Source organism: Baudoinia panamericana (assembly GCF_000338955.1).
Source record: "Baudoinia panamericana UAMH 10762 unplaced genomic scaffold BAUCOscaffold_9, whole genome shotgun sequence".
In the NCBI taxonomy this organism is placed as follows: Eukaryota; Fungi; Ascomycota; class Dothideomycetes; order Mycosphaerellales; family Teratosphaeriaceae; genus Baudoinia; species Baudoinia panamericana.
The window spans coordinates 1,209,517-1,222,793 of NW_006911265.1; the positions used below are offsets into that span (position 1 = coordinate 1,209,517).

Below are 13,277 nucleotides of genomic sequence, written 5' to 3' on the forward strand. Positions count from 1 at the left end.
GGAGGACTGATATGGAGTTCGACCGCTGAATCTTTCATCAAAAGGCGAGACGTTTCGGTGCTGGATTCCGGCAGCGCTGAGCCGAAGCCCTGAGAGGGTACGCCCATGCCTAACCTCCACAGCGGGCCGCCACTCCACTGAAATCTTGGCGTTACCGTCGCTCGCAGATCTGATCTTCGAACTTTTTTGCGAGGGAAGTTGATCTCATTCCATTCCGCGTGAGATCCACTCAACCACAGTATCACCGCTAGCATGGGGCGCATCAAGAAGAAGGGTACGCGTATCCAGTACGCTCTCACCATGACCACACTAACATACATCAGGCACCTCCGGCAATGCGAAAAACTACATCACGCGCTCGCAAGCCGTGCGCAAACTGCAAATCTCTCTGCCCGACTTCCGCCGCCTATGCATCTTCAAGGGCATCTATCCGCGCGAGCCACGCTCCAAGAAGCGCGTTTCCAAGTCCGCCACCCCCAGCACCACCTTCTACTACACCAAGGACATCCAATACCTGCTCCACGAACCGCTGCTGAACAAATTCCGCGATCAGAAGGCGCTTGCGAAGAAGATCTCGAAGGCGCTGGGGCGGAATGAGGTCAGCGATGCGGCACGGCTGGAGAAGAATCTCACGCCGAGGTTACGGCTTGACCATATCATCAAGGAGCGATATCCTACCTTTGTCGATGCGCTAAGGGATCTGGATGATGCGCTGTCGATGCTGTTCCTGTTTGCCAACCTGCCGAGTACGGCTGAGGTGCCGCCGAGAATCATCGCTAAATGCCAGCGGTTGACGCTGGAATTTGAGCACTACCTGATCCGGACACATTCGTTACGGAAGTCGTTTCTTTCGATAAAGGGCATATACTATCAGGCTACCATTCGAGGACAGGACATACTATGGCTTGTACCCTACCGGTTCGTACAGCGCACGGGCGGCGACGTTGACTTCAGGATCATGGCGACATTTGTAGACTTCTACACGACGTTGCTCAGCTTCATCAACTTCAGACTGTACACAGGTATAGGCTTGGTGTATCCGCCACGGCTGGATGCGAAGTCGGAAGAGCAAGGCGCAGAGCTTGGCGCATTCCAGCTTGAGAGTCAAGGGCAGTCCGAGGCTAGTACTGCAGAAGAGATGGTGGAGTCAGGCGTCAATGCGAAAGCGCAGGCGGAGGCGGACAGGTTACTGGCAGTGTCGGAGCCGGAAGACACCACCTTACCACCGCCTGGCATCGACGAGCCCACTGACGAACAGACGACGGAAGGGGAGCCATCATCAACCGCCCTCGACACATTCGCTCCCATAGATCCACATGCCGATGCCCTGCTCCAACCTTCCCTAACCGCCGACGCGCAGACCGCTGGCCAGCTTTTCGAAGCCTTCACCTTCTTTCTCTCCCGAGAGACACCGCGGCACCCACTCGAGTTCATTCTCAAAGCCTTCGGCTGCAAGCGCGTAGGCTGGGATACCTCGCTAGGCGAACCAGGCGCTTACTGCGGGAGCGAAGACGATAAGTGCATCACGCACCAGATCGTGGATAGACCTGACATCCCTCTACCTTCGCCGCCACTCACGGACGGCGAGGCGGACGCGGACGATGAGGATGATGGGGTGTTCGTAAGAAGGCATAACGAGCGCGTGCCCGGAAGGATATACGTTCAGCCACAGTGGGTTTGGGATAGTGTGAACGCCGGTCAGTTGCAACGGCCGGATCTGTATGCACCTGGTGCCACGCTGCCGCCGCATCTGAGTCCGTGGGTCAAGCCGAGAAAGGGGGAGTATGATCCTACATTGTCGCTTGCGGAACAGGAGACCGTTGCGGAGGCGGAAGACGAGGATGTCGAAGATGAACTGGAAGCGGACCAGGCTCTGAACGGTGCTAGTGAGGGCGAGGAAGTGGAGGGAGTCAGAGGCGATAAGGAAGCGAGACAGCTGGAGAACGAGCTTGACGAGGGTGATGATTTGGAGGGGGAAAATGGTATGGATGTCGAGCTTGCCGCGTCCGAAGACGAAGATGACGCTGCCGATAAGGCCGAAGTGGACGCTGTAGGCGAGGACTGGGGTGGCTTCTCTGGCGACGAAGACGAAGTCGACGCACTTACTCGCCACAACCAGAGTCACCAAGCCGAGCTCGAAGCCGAAGCGCTTGGCCGTACAGTGCAATCCACTCCCGCCGACCCCAAGAAAGCCGCTCGCGAAGCTGCTCAAGCCAGACGTGCAAGAGCAGAGAAAGAGGCGCAAGAAGACGTCGAGCGCCGGAAGATGATGATGCCGCGGCGCAAACGCAAGATGTACGAGAAAATGGTGCATTCGAATGCCAGGAAGGACGAGGAGGCGGAGAAGTTAAGGGGCAAGAGGCGGAAGATCGAGAAGGCTGCTGTGAAGCGGCATGGAATGGCATAATGTAGATTACCTGAGTGCTGAGCTTAGGCGCAGTGTTCGCCGCAGTAGCAGACTCTGGAGCTCTTCCTGCGCTCCCTGGACACTTGCGGGCTACCGATGTGGCATATATGGTGCGGAATATGAGTCTCCCTATGGCCGCTTTCGAATTCAACTTATCCGGACCCGAAGCAGCGCTTTCATCGAACCGTCTTACTCATGATAACGTAATCGGGCTTCGAGATTCCGTTCCTCGTCCGCCGGTCGTCTGGAGACGAGACATCCTTCGCGTACCCGTGCTTGAGATAGAAGGTATGCGCTTTCGTGTTACTGAGGAAGCAGGTCAACATGACCTTCTTCACGCCAACTCTTTCCGCGATGTTCTCCGCTAAGCTCAGCAAATGCGATCCGAGGCCTAGCTTGCGAAGCTGTCCTGCAAGATGAAGCTCATAGATGTATAGCACTGGTACTGCTGGAGTAGAGTCGTGGGTTAGCATGAAGCTTAGAAATCCATCAACTGTGGTGTCGAGGTCAATGCCGACGTCTTCCTTAGAGGAAACTGTTCGAACAAGGAGGTAGCGCATATCTTTGTCCTTCATCTCGCGCTGTTTGCGCGTGGGATGCCAGCCCTGGACGCTGGCTTCGTAGTCTGCTTGGCTCGTGATGGAGACAAGGTCGTAGCATTCCGATATTTCCCTGTCGTACAGCCTCCGGGCGGGTCCGAATTTGATTGTGTGTTTTGTCGGCGCGTCTCGTTGCTGGTACAGCAGCAAGTCGTTGTTGATGTACTTCTCGTGGAAGGAGTTGACGTCGAGTGCATTCGCTCGTGTGATGAGTCCGTCGTTTGTCGTCTTCTGCTTCTTCTGTACAGTAGGAGCATCGCTCCTTTCCAGCTTGCGCTTTAGCATAGTGTTTTCTGGGATGCGCCGCAGCATTGATGTCTGTCAGAAGACGCGACTGAGCCTCGGTTCAATCCGTGCGGCAATTTCCGACGCCGTATTGTAGCCGCAGCTTTGGTCGCATGGAACCATTGGCATAGGTCGTGATTGTGGTTGCTGCAGGCTCGAAACATTACCGTAACGATCGTGAGGTCAAGCTGTCGGACGTATGCGTGCGCAGTGCGATGGGATGAAGGCTGCTCGGCGACTCTACGCCACTATCTCGTCCGGCAATGATGTGAAGGGCAAACCTTTCCTCACGCTTGAACATGTGAGCTTTGCGTGCCAATGTACCTTTCATCGTGGTCGCAAGCTACTGACACTTGCATACAGTTCGTGCAACGTAGCCGAGCGCTTGCCCTGTGGCGGGATATTGTTCGCTCAATTCACCGTACGTATTCCCGCATATGTTCAGGCAGCACCCTGCACGGGAACTCAGCACAGGCTAATGGCGTTACTAGAGCTTCCAAAATCTTCGACGCGCGAGGAACTTCGAACCTTCGCCCGGGGCGAGTTCGAACGGAATAAGTTCGTGCATGACCTTGGCCATATCCGCTACCTAATCTCCACTGGCAAGACGCAGTTCGACAGTATGCGACGGTACCTCGAGCAGAACGCCTTGTAGCGTGCTTGGATGACCATCACTGCAGAGCAGTCCAGGTTTGAATGCCTGCCTTGAGCGCTTTGAACTCAGCCCACCCCGGCGCATCCAGGCCTTTGGCCTCAAAGGCAGCATCCTCAACCACTTCGATAACCCGCACCTTCCATTTGCCAACCCGTATGATCAACAGGCCATCGTTGACATGGTTTTTGACTTCCCGGGTCTTCTGGTCTCCAATTGCGCTGAAGCTTAAACCTTCACCCGTACCACCCGGCTGAAGGCCATGGACATTGGCACTCGAGCCGCCAACGTAAGCGCCACCTTTCTGTACAAGCCGAGCGCCTTCAGACTTAGTTGGCACAATTCCCGCATGAAACAAAATGCGGGAGAAAGGGGTGTTGTACACAAGGGACGCGGGTAGTACTATGCGTACCGTTTGCGCTGAAGCGTGCTCAGACCCGTCTTGGCTTTTGGATTTGAGCGCGCTCAAGGTAGGACTGCGCAGTGCGTGGTGCTCTCTCTGGGTCCGCTCGGCCTCTTCACGGCCATGCACAAGCTCGAGGACTTCACTGGCGAGCAGATGCTGCGCCTTTCGCTCCCCAGGGTTCTGCATATGGGCTGCCATGACGGAGGCTATCTCGTCGATCGGCACGAAGGTGAATAGCTTGATGTACCGCTCTACATCGTCGTCTGCGGAGCGCAGCAGAAACTGTGTGGTCCACTTAGCAAGAAAGCTCGAACGACAGTGTGCTGAAATAGCTCACCCCGTAGAGATCAAACGGCGAAGTCATGCTACCGTCCAGCCATACCGCGTTGCCAGCACTCTTGCCAAACTTCTCGCCGCTTGAGGTTGTCAACAACGGAACCGTGAGACCCATAGGCGCATACTCGTCCTTCAACTTGCCGTCTTCATCAAGCCATTGGAACTGTTGGCCGGTGGCTGTGCTCGTCTGCGCGATGTGTCGAACCGCGTCCATGCCGGCAATGATGTTGCCGAATTGGTCGCTACCGCCAATCTGGACTTGTATGCTTTTCGATCGGTACATGTGCCACCAGTCCCAAGCTTGGAGGAGCGGATATGTGAACTCGGAGAAGGACATGCCGTCGCCCTTCTCCATTTTGTTGCGTACTCTGATTGATATTAGTACGGAAAGACGCGGTGATGTCTGGAGATACGCACGTGTCTCTACTGAGCATACTGCCGAGCCGCATCCCACCGCCTAGCAGTTTCAAGAAGTCTAGCAGGCGCAGCTCGTTTAGCCAGGTTCCGTTGTCGAGAAGCTCCATCGTACCCTTCAAACCTCTGGCGTCGCCACCGCGTCTCTGGGCATAAAGTGTTGCATTATTCCAGATGAGGCCTAGCTGAGCGTACATGGTCTGGAAGTTCGTTTGGTGGACAGTCTCCGCTGTCTTCGCCCGTGAGGTCAATCTACCACTAGGGTCTCCAACTTGGGCAGTAGCACGTCCAACAAGAGATACAACATGGTGACCACTGCGGTGCATCCAGAATAATACCATCAATGGCAGCAGGTGGCCAAGGTGAAGAGAAGGCGCGGTAGGGTCGATTCCAGCGTAGAATCCGACCTTTCGGCGTTGGAGTATCCCATTGAGGGCATTGCGGTCTCTGACACATCATGTGAGTGGTATTCGTACGAGCCGGGTTGGTTAACGCACCCAGCAATCTGGTTCACCAGTCCACGTTCCTCGAGCAAAGCTAGAACAGACTTCGCAGGCTGTGCTCTGGATGAAGTCACATGTAGTTTCCGCTGTGTGCCGCCATCACGGCGAGCTGCCCGTCGAAGACACCGCAGGCATACGTAGCCTGCCGAGTCTGCAGCTCGTGGGTTTGAGAATCCGAGCATGTAGAAATGGACTGACGTTTGCCGTATGCAAGATTCGGAAAGCTCGCCGCAGCCACGAGCTTGTGGGCCCGAGGCAGATCGCCTTGCAGGGCGAATGCAGACAGCCGCTAGCTTCGTGTTCTGTCCAGCAAACAGAAAGATTGATGATCTGCGGAGAAGCCTTTCCCAGTGGGTAGTGAGTCCCTTGGTATCCTCGGCTGTATTTGTTGTGTCCGCTACAGTGAGTTCACTCTCTTTGTTAATGGCTACATGTGCGCCATAGTTACATAGTAGGCACGCATACAGTAAGTCAATAATGTTGTTCTGTCCTATCTGGCGATGAAGGCTATACTTGTCTCACAGTTTGTGTCCGACCCCTCCACTCTCCGCCCCTCGACGGTGCCAACACCCTCTCCCGAGCCAGACCAATACCTCGTCCACATCACGCATTGCAGCCCGCAACATGCAGACATTCTCCACGCTCAAGGTAAACACCAGAACAACAACGCTAAGCGAGGGTGGTGCTTTCCCCCCTTCATCCTCGGTTATGACTTCGCTGGTGTCATTCAGTCTGCGCCTGCAAACAGAATCGGGCGTCTAAGAGAAGGCGATCGGGTGTTTGGAGCTGCCATTGGCGCTTTTGCAGAGTACATTTGTGTCACAGAAGCTGCTATTAGAAAGGTGCCTGATGCCTTGAGTAACGAAACAGCATGCGCAATGTCTGGACAAGCCGTCAGCTATGCGGCTGTTGTGCACATTGCGAAAGTGAAAGCCGGAGACACCGTACTCGTCAGCGGAGCAAGTGGCGGCTTGGGCAGCGTTTGCTGCATGGTCGCGAAAGCTATAGGGGCTCGAGTGATCGCTCTTGCCGGAGACGTGGGAAAGGCAGAACACATGCGTAGGCACATGGACGTGGATGAGGTGGTTGTTATGCAACACGGCTGGGCCCAGAAGGTGATAAGCTTGACGGACGGACGTGGTGTGGACGTTGTTCTGGACAACATTGGTATGGTAAACGATGCTATCCGCTGTGTAGCGTACTTTGGCAGAATAGTTATACTGGGCTTTGCGGCACGAAAGGGTGTCATGGAGGAGGTCAAGATGAACAAACTTTTGCTTAAGTCTGTCACTGTGACCGGGTATAGGTTCGGCGAGAGCGGTCGACGGTATCCGGACGAGCTGAAACGGATATGGGACGGTTACTTAGGCATGCTGCAGCAAGGCCAGGTGAAGCCGGTCTTATATGGCAAGTACAACGGACTCCAAGACGTCGGCATTGCGTTAGCGGACCTGGCCAACCGCAGAGTGTACGGCAAGGTCGTGGTGAAAGTCGCAGACGCTTACGAGGGAGCGAGACTCTGAACGCTCTATCACTGGACGATAAACCCTGCGGATAATAACAACAAACGGCATTCAAGTTCGACGACTCGTAGGCGTATCGCAACCTGCATGTCCTCGAGCCGCGCGCGCTAGAGCGCTATTATACCCGTAGTGCTCATCCGCATGGACTGGCCGAAGAGCGATTTTGTAGGGACCCTGCGCGCGCAGGCGGAAGCGCGCAACTTTGGGCATCAGCGGGAGGACGTTGCTAGGTTGGTAAAGAAGTTGAGGGATAAGCACCCGGCCGTATTCCATCTGCTGCCGGATCTTAGGCCGTTAATAGAGAGGTATAGAGACGTCGGCGAAGGAGATTGAAGAGCTAGCTAGTATACGGCGAGTTAGCCCGTAGACAGGTTTAGATATATATAGCGCCTATCTACGGACCGAAGTCTATGACTAGTATGCTACGCTCACGTTCAGTATGTCACAGTTGTTTGCCGTGAGTGATCTACGCTTGTACATAGAGGACTAGTGCGCTAACCTGCTGGGTTCAAAACTGTCTTGACGTTCCTAGAGTCCAAGCTAGGGGCGAGCAAGCATCTAGTCGGCCAGGTTATTACGGCGCTAAATGTCGCGACAATACACGGGTTTGAGTCCTTAGTACTAACGTAGTTCTTGTCTGTCAGTTTGATTACGAGAACGTTATCGGTTCGTACAAGTCTGCGGACGAAAAAGGGAGGAGATACGTCCCGCTTGTGTAGGCAGCCACAGCGCCTCTCGAGAACGTTTGCCAGAGTGATAAGCACACTTCAACGCATGATGAGGGAAGCCGGAGCGCCTTGACTGCCTATCGCGAAAGTGAGAGCTTGAGTAGATCTTGCAACAATAGTGCGACTGAATCTTGGTTTAAGTAGCCGAGAGATCCTCACAAAGTAGCGAGGCTAGGTGAGTCTGTGCGCGGCGCCAATTGAAGCTTTATCTTGGCTCTACCCCATTATCTGTTACCTCAAGCTCACCATTCGTAGCAGCTTGGTGTCGGGCGACTGCTGGAAAGGGTGCAGTCCACGCATTTCTCTCCATATCTCTTATCAGAGTGCACTTTGCATGGATGAGTCTTGCCCACATCCAAGGCTCGCGAGTGATACGGCACCCGGACCAGTACTCTTGCAAGTGGCTGCTGTACTATTGTCGAGCTACACCAACGCAAGCCCCATCCTTACGTGGTTAAGATTGCAAAAGTGGGCATACATTATGGTGCTTGGACAAAGTATAATCGTTACGGCGTTGCCTGCTAGTAAGGGTTTGTAGGAACCTTCCAAATAGATGTTGGTGTCGCAAGGGGTGCGGTTTGGTATGGTCGGCGCACAGAAGGATAGGTGCTGAAGCTTGTTCGTGTTGGCAGTCAAGGCCGCGCTGATCACCGTCTAGATTTCGCACTGCGTAATAACCTCTTCAGTCCTCCGCAGTCCAGGCGCAAGATCTGATGAGGGCTCATAGAACCCCCCAGAGAATCTCAGAATGAGACTGGTCAACTCGTAGACTTGGGCGATGCAACAATTGCATCTTCCTCGCCCTCGGAGAAGCCCAGGTTGGAAGCCATCTCGCTCCAACGTTCTCCAGTCGCCTGAGGAAGCTTGACAGGCTTTTCAGCCTGCTGCCGCTCCTCTGCTCCGGTACTAGCAGAGAGGCCGGAAGGCTTTTCAGCCTCGGCGCACTTTGCCGGCAGCTTATGCAGCACAGTGTTGTGCTCCGGTGCAGCCGCTTTGTCAGCTGCGTTCTTCTTGCGGAAGTCGAAGTCACGCAATGCTTTCAGGGCGTGCGCAGGAAGACTTCCCGACCTGCTCGCCGCCTTGAAGTTCTGGCTCCTTACGAGCGTATCCACCCAATCGTGGGTAAACTCGCAAGTACCATCACCTCTGGCGCAAGAACCCAGCCAGTAGTCTTCGCACGCGAAGCCGGCAGGCTTCGACCTCGAGATAAGCGTACCTGCCTCGAGCCTTGTCTTGGCTGCCGGATTCACCCGCTTCATCTTCCCGTGAGCGTTTACTACCGTGAACTCCCGTTCGGGCTTCTCTTCTTCCGCCACGCCGCCGTCCACGGCCATCGCATCCGTATCCTGACCAACAACTTGGTCATTGGATGAAGTCACCTTGGCCTCAGCCTTGCCCTCGGAACCGAGAGCCGGCTTCTTTGCCTTCGGCGGCTCCCGACCAGAAATCTGGTCACTGGAGGTCACCTTGGCCTCAGCCTTGCCCTCGGAACCGGGAGCCGGCTTCTGCGGCCTTGGCTTCTTCGCCGGACGCTCTGGTGCCGCTTGGGTGGGAGGTGGAGCATCTTCCACCGCCGAAGACATCAGAGCGGCAATGTCTTCGTGTGTCCAGCCGTGTTCGAGCAGGTACGCCGAAGCGAGCCTGATCTCCTCACGGCCTTTCTCCACGATCGCCATCTTCGCCTTGATCTCTTCAAGCTTGCGGACGCATTCGGTTTGAACGAAGTTGACTGGACGGAGTCAGTGTGTCTTCTGAATATGTGACATTTTCAGCAACATACCTTCGTCCAGCGTGCGCGGCGCGCCGTCGATGTCTCTCTTCGTCCTTCGCAACATAGTCAGTATACTGTAATTCGAAACGTGCCCGTACATGTACTCACATGTTAATGGTATGGGAGTTTCGAATGTTCCACGGATTGTGCAATGCTTTGTGGGAAAGCGAGCCGGCAAACGCCGCGCACCAGCAACCGGAACGCTTGCCGGAGGAAGGAGCGTTCAAGCAGAGTCTCCTACGACGCAACCCTCTCCATGATCGGGCTGGGAGCCCGATGGATGATGAAAGTCGAAGCAGCAGAATGCTACATCTTTATAACGACGCTGCGGTGACCCAATAATTTGGACCAGTCACATTGTCGCGCTTCTTCTGACCTTACTCGACCATACTGTGCGCGTTCACGGGCGTCCTGTTCTAGGGTCTATGCCGTGCTCCCAGCACAAATTGGTCAAGCGAAGTCGTTCAGCGTTCGCGTGGGTGAGCTTGCCTTGCAGCAGCCTGCCTGACGCCAACATACGCTGGCATGCATCATACATGCCTTTTAGATCGCGGAGATCGTTGTGACTTCCAATTGTCGCATTGATCTTCTCGATCTTCGCTTCTGCTTCTGCCTGAGCTGCATCGACAGCCGAAAGGTCGCGCTGGACTGTCTCGAGCTCGTTCACGCGAGCGCGCAGCCCGTCTAGACTCCTCGGAAAGTCCTGCAGGTCGCTGGCTCGCATCCCATTCAGGAGTATCTGCAGTGCTCCATCCGCGTTAAACTTTCGCTGTGCCTCCGTGACCGGACGTGTAGGCGAAGCGTCGGGAGACCGCAGTCCAGGAACTAACAGCTTCGGTGCAATGACAGTGTCATCATTGTCATTGTCATCCTCTTGGTTGGGAGGGCTTGACCTCCATGCGCCGAACGAACCGCTCTCGGTATCGTTCGACGATGGTACGCGCGGTATACCTCTCCCCTTCCCACCGCGTCGCTCGTCCTCTTCCGATCGAGGTTGTGAATCTGGCACAACCATCATCTCTTCTTCGTCCGTACGCTGTGAACTTGGTAACAGTGGCATGGTTGGCAGCGTTTGCTGGAAGTGTGCACTAGGATTTGAAGCGCTGAAGATCAACGGGTTCGACACAGCCGGCGACAGGACTGCCGGTCCCCGATATCTTCGTCACTCCTGCTTCCGCATCCAGTAGCTAATTCGCTCTTGCCTCTCTGCAAGGCGGCCTTGTACCTCGCCAATGGTCGACAAGCGCAATTTGGACGAATTATGTCACGCTACGAAAACTGTATTCGGACACACTTAGTCTGGAGTAACTGGAAAAGGAGCAGGAGATGAGGCAGGTTATAGAGCAGGCCCAAGCGTAACCCCTTCCCTGGTAACGCGAGTGCCCGCGTCCCCATCGTCATTCAGCGCAACTCGCTGAGGGTTGCAACCCGTCTCGGGTTCAACGAAGCACCATTGACAGTTACCTTACCCAGCATACCCACCTCGATCTGGCGTAGCTGCCCGTGCATCAGCGGAGCATACGCTTTCCCGTCGTTGTCGTCTCGCCGTTCGAAACCGACTGGGTCCGGCCCAAAACCTGTTCGTTTAACCAGTTGAGCGCGCTACTTCCAATTGGATGTCGCGTCGGAAGAGACTAAGTATGGCCGTGTTGCAATGATTACCCGTACCGCATGATGTTCCTGAATATCCCGAACAACATTCGACCAAGTCGAGCTCCTATCTAGCGGGTCCGAACCTTGGAAAGAAGCCTTGTTGCGTGGCAATACATGCTCTGCAAGCTCAGCACATCACCTGATCGGAAAGTATTCAGCCTGGCCTGGCGAGGGAGCCATAACGCAAGGCTGAGTGGAGCTCCCATGTCCAGTGAGTCTATCGCAAAGACAAGGTATTGGACTGACGGAAGCGCTAGGGATAGTAGTATACTGAGTAAGGCCAGCAAAGCGCAGCCCGGACGTGGCAAGGGTCGGACACATGCATAACAAAGGCTTGGAGGAGGCCCAGGCTGCGAAGGTAGTGTTGCGAGGTTGACACGGCGATTTGTAGGTCCCTGTAGCATAGTAGAGTAGCATGGACAACTCGAAAGTCGTAATGCGCCGTCGTACTCGCTAAGGAACGCAACACCGGACTTCTATCTCAAGACGTCTTGGGTTGCGGAGAGGAGAGAAGTCTTGCGACAAGTCTCTGGGCAAACACGCTATCCTGGCTACGCGAAGTGTTTGTAATGTCGGAAGCGACTCAACGTCAGCTTTGTAAAGTCGATCACAAAGACCGCACTTCTTCGCCAAGGTCGAGAGGTATCCAATACCGGACATTCACTTGCGATGTCTCATCGCAGATACCTGCACTTCTTGAAGCTCTGTAATGAAGCGACATTTCCGCTGCGCAGAGTGACCGAGTGCCTCGACCACGAGAAGCTCGCAAATGTTGTCGAATGCAAACAGCGTAAGCGATTTGCAAGCCTTTCAAACCCTACTCCAGAACAAGAACTTCCGCGGCCTTCTGCAGAAGCACAGGCGTGTCTGGCACCGACTGTTTAGCTGCGCTCAAGGTGGGACATGCTCACCAAACCTATCAAGCCTTCGGCTTAAATAGCTTGCCTAACGAAAGTTGATGGCTTGGCTAGCGTTTCAGGTATCGCGAGGTAATCAGCTTGCTTGCAGGTCGGCATCTTCGTTGAGAAATCTGCTGCCTATTCGTCAGCATACTACTCCCTGATGGCAAGCATCGCGACTATTGGAATCTGCAAGTGACTGCGGCTCCTTGAACAGCACGCGCAGCTTGTGAAAGCAAACAACAGCCTAGAGGGGCAGGACAGGCCGCGTTTGGTCCAACACCGCGATCGCAAACTAGCACGCGCAGCTTGCGACAGTGATGGACGCAGTAAAGGCGGCAATTCCGAACGACACTCCGACCATGAAGTGGTACACGCAGCTTGCGACAGCGAACAACGCCGCGACTCCCAAGTGCCACGCGCAGCTTGCCGCGACGGATGACGCTGGAGCTTGCAGCAACGAACAATCTGAACTATCAGCATCGGTCGAGCTAGCAACTGCCTGCAGATCACGCGTCTACCGGGTTTATCATACTAATCTATAGACTTGGGCGTCGGTCAAGCCAATGGGTTCGATGCTTCTGCTGTAAGAGCGCGGCGTATCGCTTCTACCGCTCGCTCTCGTTCTACGCTTCCTACCGCTCACGACACAGCTCGCGGATATTGATTGCGACACCGCTCGCTCCCTCCGCACGTGCGACGAAGCTTGCTCCTACGGCTTCACTACTACGACACCCCTAGCTTTCGCTTCTCGCTTCCACCGGTCGTGCGATACCGCCTCCACCGGTCGTGCGATACCGCCTCCACCGCTCCTACTACCCGCGCGGACGGTAGGGGAAGAAGTATACCGAAGGCGTAAGGCCGCTAGGGAGGCCGAGGGAGGAGGGAGGGGAAAAGGGGAAAGATGCGGGTTAGGCGAGTGGCGCGACAGAATGCAAAAATGTCCAAAACATGAAGTTGCGGGTTAGGGTTGCAAAATGCGGGGTTAGGGTTAGGGTTAGGGTTAGGGTTAGGGTTAGGGTTAGGGTTAGGGTTAGGGTTAGGGTTAGGGTTAGGGTTAGGGTTAGGGTTAGGGTTAGGGTTAGGGTTAGGGTTAGGGTT

The 13,277-nt window shown here is 55.0% G+C and overlaps 10 protein-coding genes across 10 annotated transcripts; 5 read left to right on the top strand and 5 right to left on the bottom strand.

Moving 5' to 3' along the window:
• Nucleotides 1-252: 252 nt before the first annotated feature.
• On the top strand, nt 253-2,495 carry BAUCODRAFT_578924 (uncharacterized protein; the record flags this gene model as incomplete). Its single annotated transcript, XM_007680351.1, has 2 exons — nt 253-274; nt 324-2,495. 2 exons carry the CDS (start codon nt 253-255, stop codon nt 2,405-2,407), a joined length of 2,106 nt encoding a protein of 701 aa, XP_007678541.1. The 3' UTR covers nt 2,408-2,495.
• Nucleotides 2,496-2,589: 94 nt separating this feature from the next.
• On the bottom strand, nt 2,590-3,090 carry BAUCODRAFT_45698 (uncharacterized protein; the record flags this gene model as incomplete). Its single annotated transcript, XM_007679931.1, has 1 exon — nt 2,590-3,090. A coding segment is annotated over one exon (501 nt), but the record flags the coding sequence as incomplete, so codon positions are not given.
• A 421-nt stretch (nt 3,091-3,511) lies between these two features.
• On the top strand, nt 3,512-3,946 carry BAUCODRAFT_73978 (uncharacterized protein; the record flags this gene model as incomplete). The annotated part of the gene is made up of 3 exons (XM_007680025.1): nt 3,512-3,592; nt 3,655-3,712; nt 3,783-3,946. 3 exons carry the CDS (start codon nt 3,512-3,514, stop codon nt 3,944-3,946), a joined length of 303 nt encoding a protein of 100 aa, XP_007678215.1.
• A 70-nt stretch (nt 3,947-4,016) lies between these two features.
• On the bottom strand, nt 4,017-5,649 carry BAUCODRAFT_59578 (uncharacterized protein; the record flags this gene model as incomplete). Its single annotated transcript, XM_007679962.1, has 4 exons — nt 4,017-4,631; nt 4,687-5,053; nt 5,103-5,546; nt 5,597-5,649. Coding segments are annotated over 4 exons (1,479 nt in total), but the record flags the coding sequence as incomplete, so codon positions are not given.
• A 347-nt stretch (nt 5,650-5,996) lies between these two features.
• Nucleotides 5,997-7,527, top strand: BAUCODRAFT_36163 (uncharacterized protein). The gene has a single exon (XM_007679919.1). It carries the CDS (start codon nt 6,103-6,105, stop codon nt 7,123-7,125), a length of 1,023 nt encoding a protein of 340 aa, XP_007678109.1. The 5' UTR covers nt 5,997-6,102; the 3' UTR covers nt 7,126-7,527.
• A 934-nt stretch (nt 7,528-8,461) lies between these two features.
• Nucleotides 8,462-9,631, bottom strand: BAUCODRAFT_565944 (uncharacterized protein). Its single transcript, XM_007680352.1, has one exon. The coding sequence runs from the start codon at nt 9,527-9,529 to the stop codon at nt 8,612-8,614; it is 918 nt and encodes a 305-aa protein (XP_007678542.1). The 5' UTR covers nt 9,530-9,631; the 3' UTR covers nt 8,462-8,611.
• BAUCODRAFT_566002 (uncharacterized protein) lies at nt 9,631-9,995 on the top strand. Its single transcript, XM_007680353.1, has one exon. The coding sequence runs from the start codon at nt 9,733-9,735 to the stop codon at nt 9,964-9,966; it is 234 nt and encodes a 77-aa protein (XP_007678543.1). The 5' UTR covers nt 9,631-9,732; the 3' UTR covers nt 9,967-9,995.
• BAUCODRAFT_565937 (uncharacterized protein) lies at nt 9,996-11,015 on the bottom strand. The gene has a single exon (XM_007680354.1). The coding sequence runs from the start codon at nt 10,682-10,684 to the stop codon at nt 10,025-10,027; it is 660 nt and encodes a 219-aa protein (XP_007678544.1). The 5' UTR covers nt 10,685-11,015; the 3' UTR covers nt 9,996-10,024.
• A 417-nt stretch (nt 11,016-11,432) lies between these two features.
• BAUCODRAFT_36165 (uncharacterized protein) lies at nt 11,433-12,035 on the bottom strand. Its single transcript, XM_007679920.1, has 2 exons — nt 11,535-12,035; nt 11,433-11,483 (listed from the first exon to the last, which is right to left on the bottom strand). Exon 1 carries the CDS (start codon nt 11,935-11,937, stop codon nt 11,731-11,733), a length of 207 nt encoding a protein of 68 aa, XP_007678110.1. The 5' UTR covers nt 11,938-12,035; the 3' UTR covers nt 11,433-11,483; nt 11,535-11,730.
• A 311-nt stretch (nt 12,036-12,346) lies between these two features.
• Nucleotides 12,347-13,103, top strand: BAUCODRAFT_36166 (uncharacterized protein). Its single transcript, XM_007679921.1, has one exon. It carries the CDS (start codon nt 12,497-12,499, stop codon nt 12,719-12,721), a length of 225 nt encoding a protein of 74 aa, XP_007678111.1. The 5' UTR covers nt 12,347-12,496; the 3' UTR covers nt 12,722-13,103.
• The last annotated feature ends 174 nt before the right edge of the window (nt 13,104-13,277 follow it).

What these genes read in the sequence shown, in the direction of transcription:
- BAUCODRAFT_566002 (XM_007680353.1), top strand. Translation starts at nt 9,733, where the DNA reads ATGTTAATGGTATGGGAGTTTCGAATGTTCCACGGATTGTGCAATGCT.
- BAUCODRAFT_36163 (XM_007679919.1), top strand. Translation starts at nt 6,103, where the DNA reads ATGAAGGCTATACTTGTCTCACAGTTTGTGTCCGACCCCTCCACTCTC.
- BAUCODRAFT_36166 (XM_007679921.1), top strand. Translation starts at nt 12,497, where the DNA reads ATGGACGCAGTAAAGGCGGCAATTCCGAACGACACTCCGACCATGAAG.
- BAUCODRAFT_565944 (XM_007680352.1), bottom strand. Translation starts at nt 9,529, where the DNA reads ATGGCGATCGTGGAGAAAGGCCGTGAGGAGATCAGGCTCGCTTCGGCG.
- BAUCODRAFT_36165 (XM_007679920.1), bottom strand. Translation starts at nt 11,937, where the DNA reads ATGTCCGGTATTGGATACCTCTCGACCTTGGCGAAGAAGTGCGGTCTT.
- BAUCODRAFT_565937 (XM_007680354.1), bottom strand. Translation starts at nt 10,684, where the DNA reads ATGCCACTGTTACCAAGTTCACAGCGTACGGACGAAGAAGAGATGATG.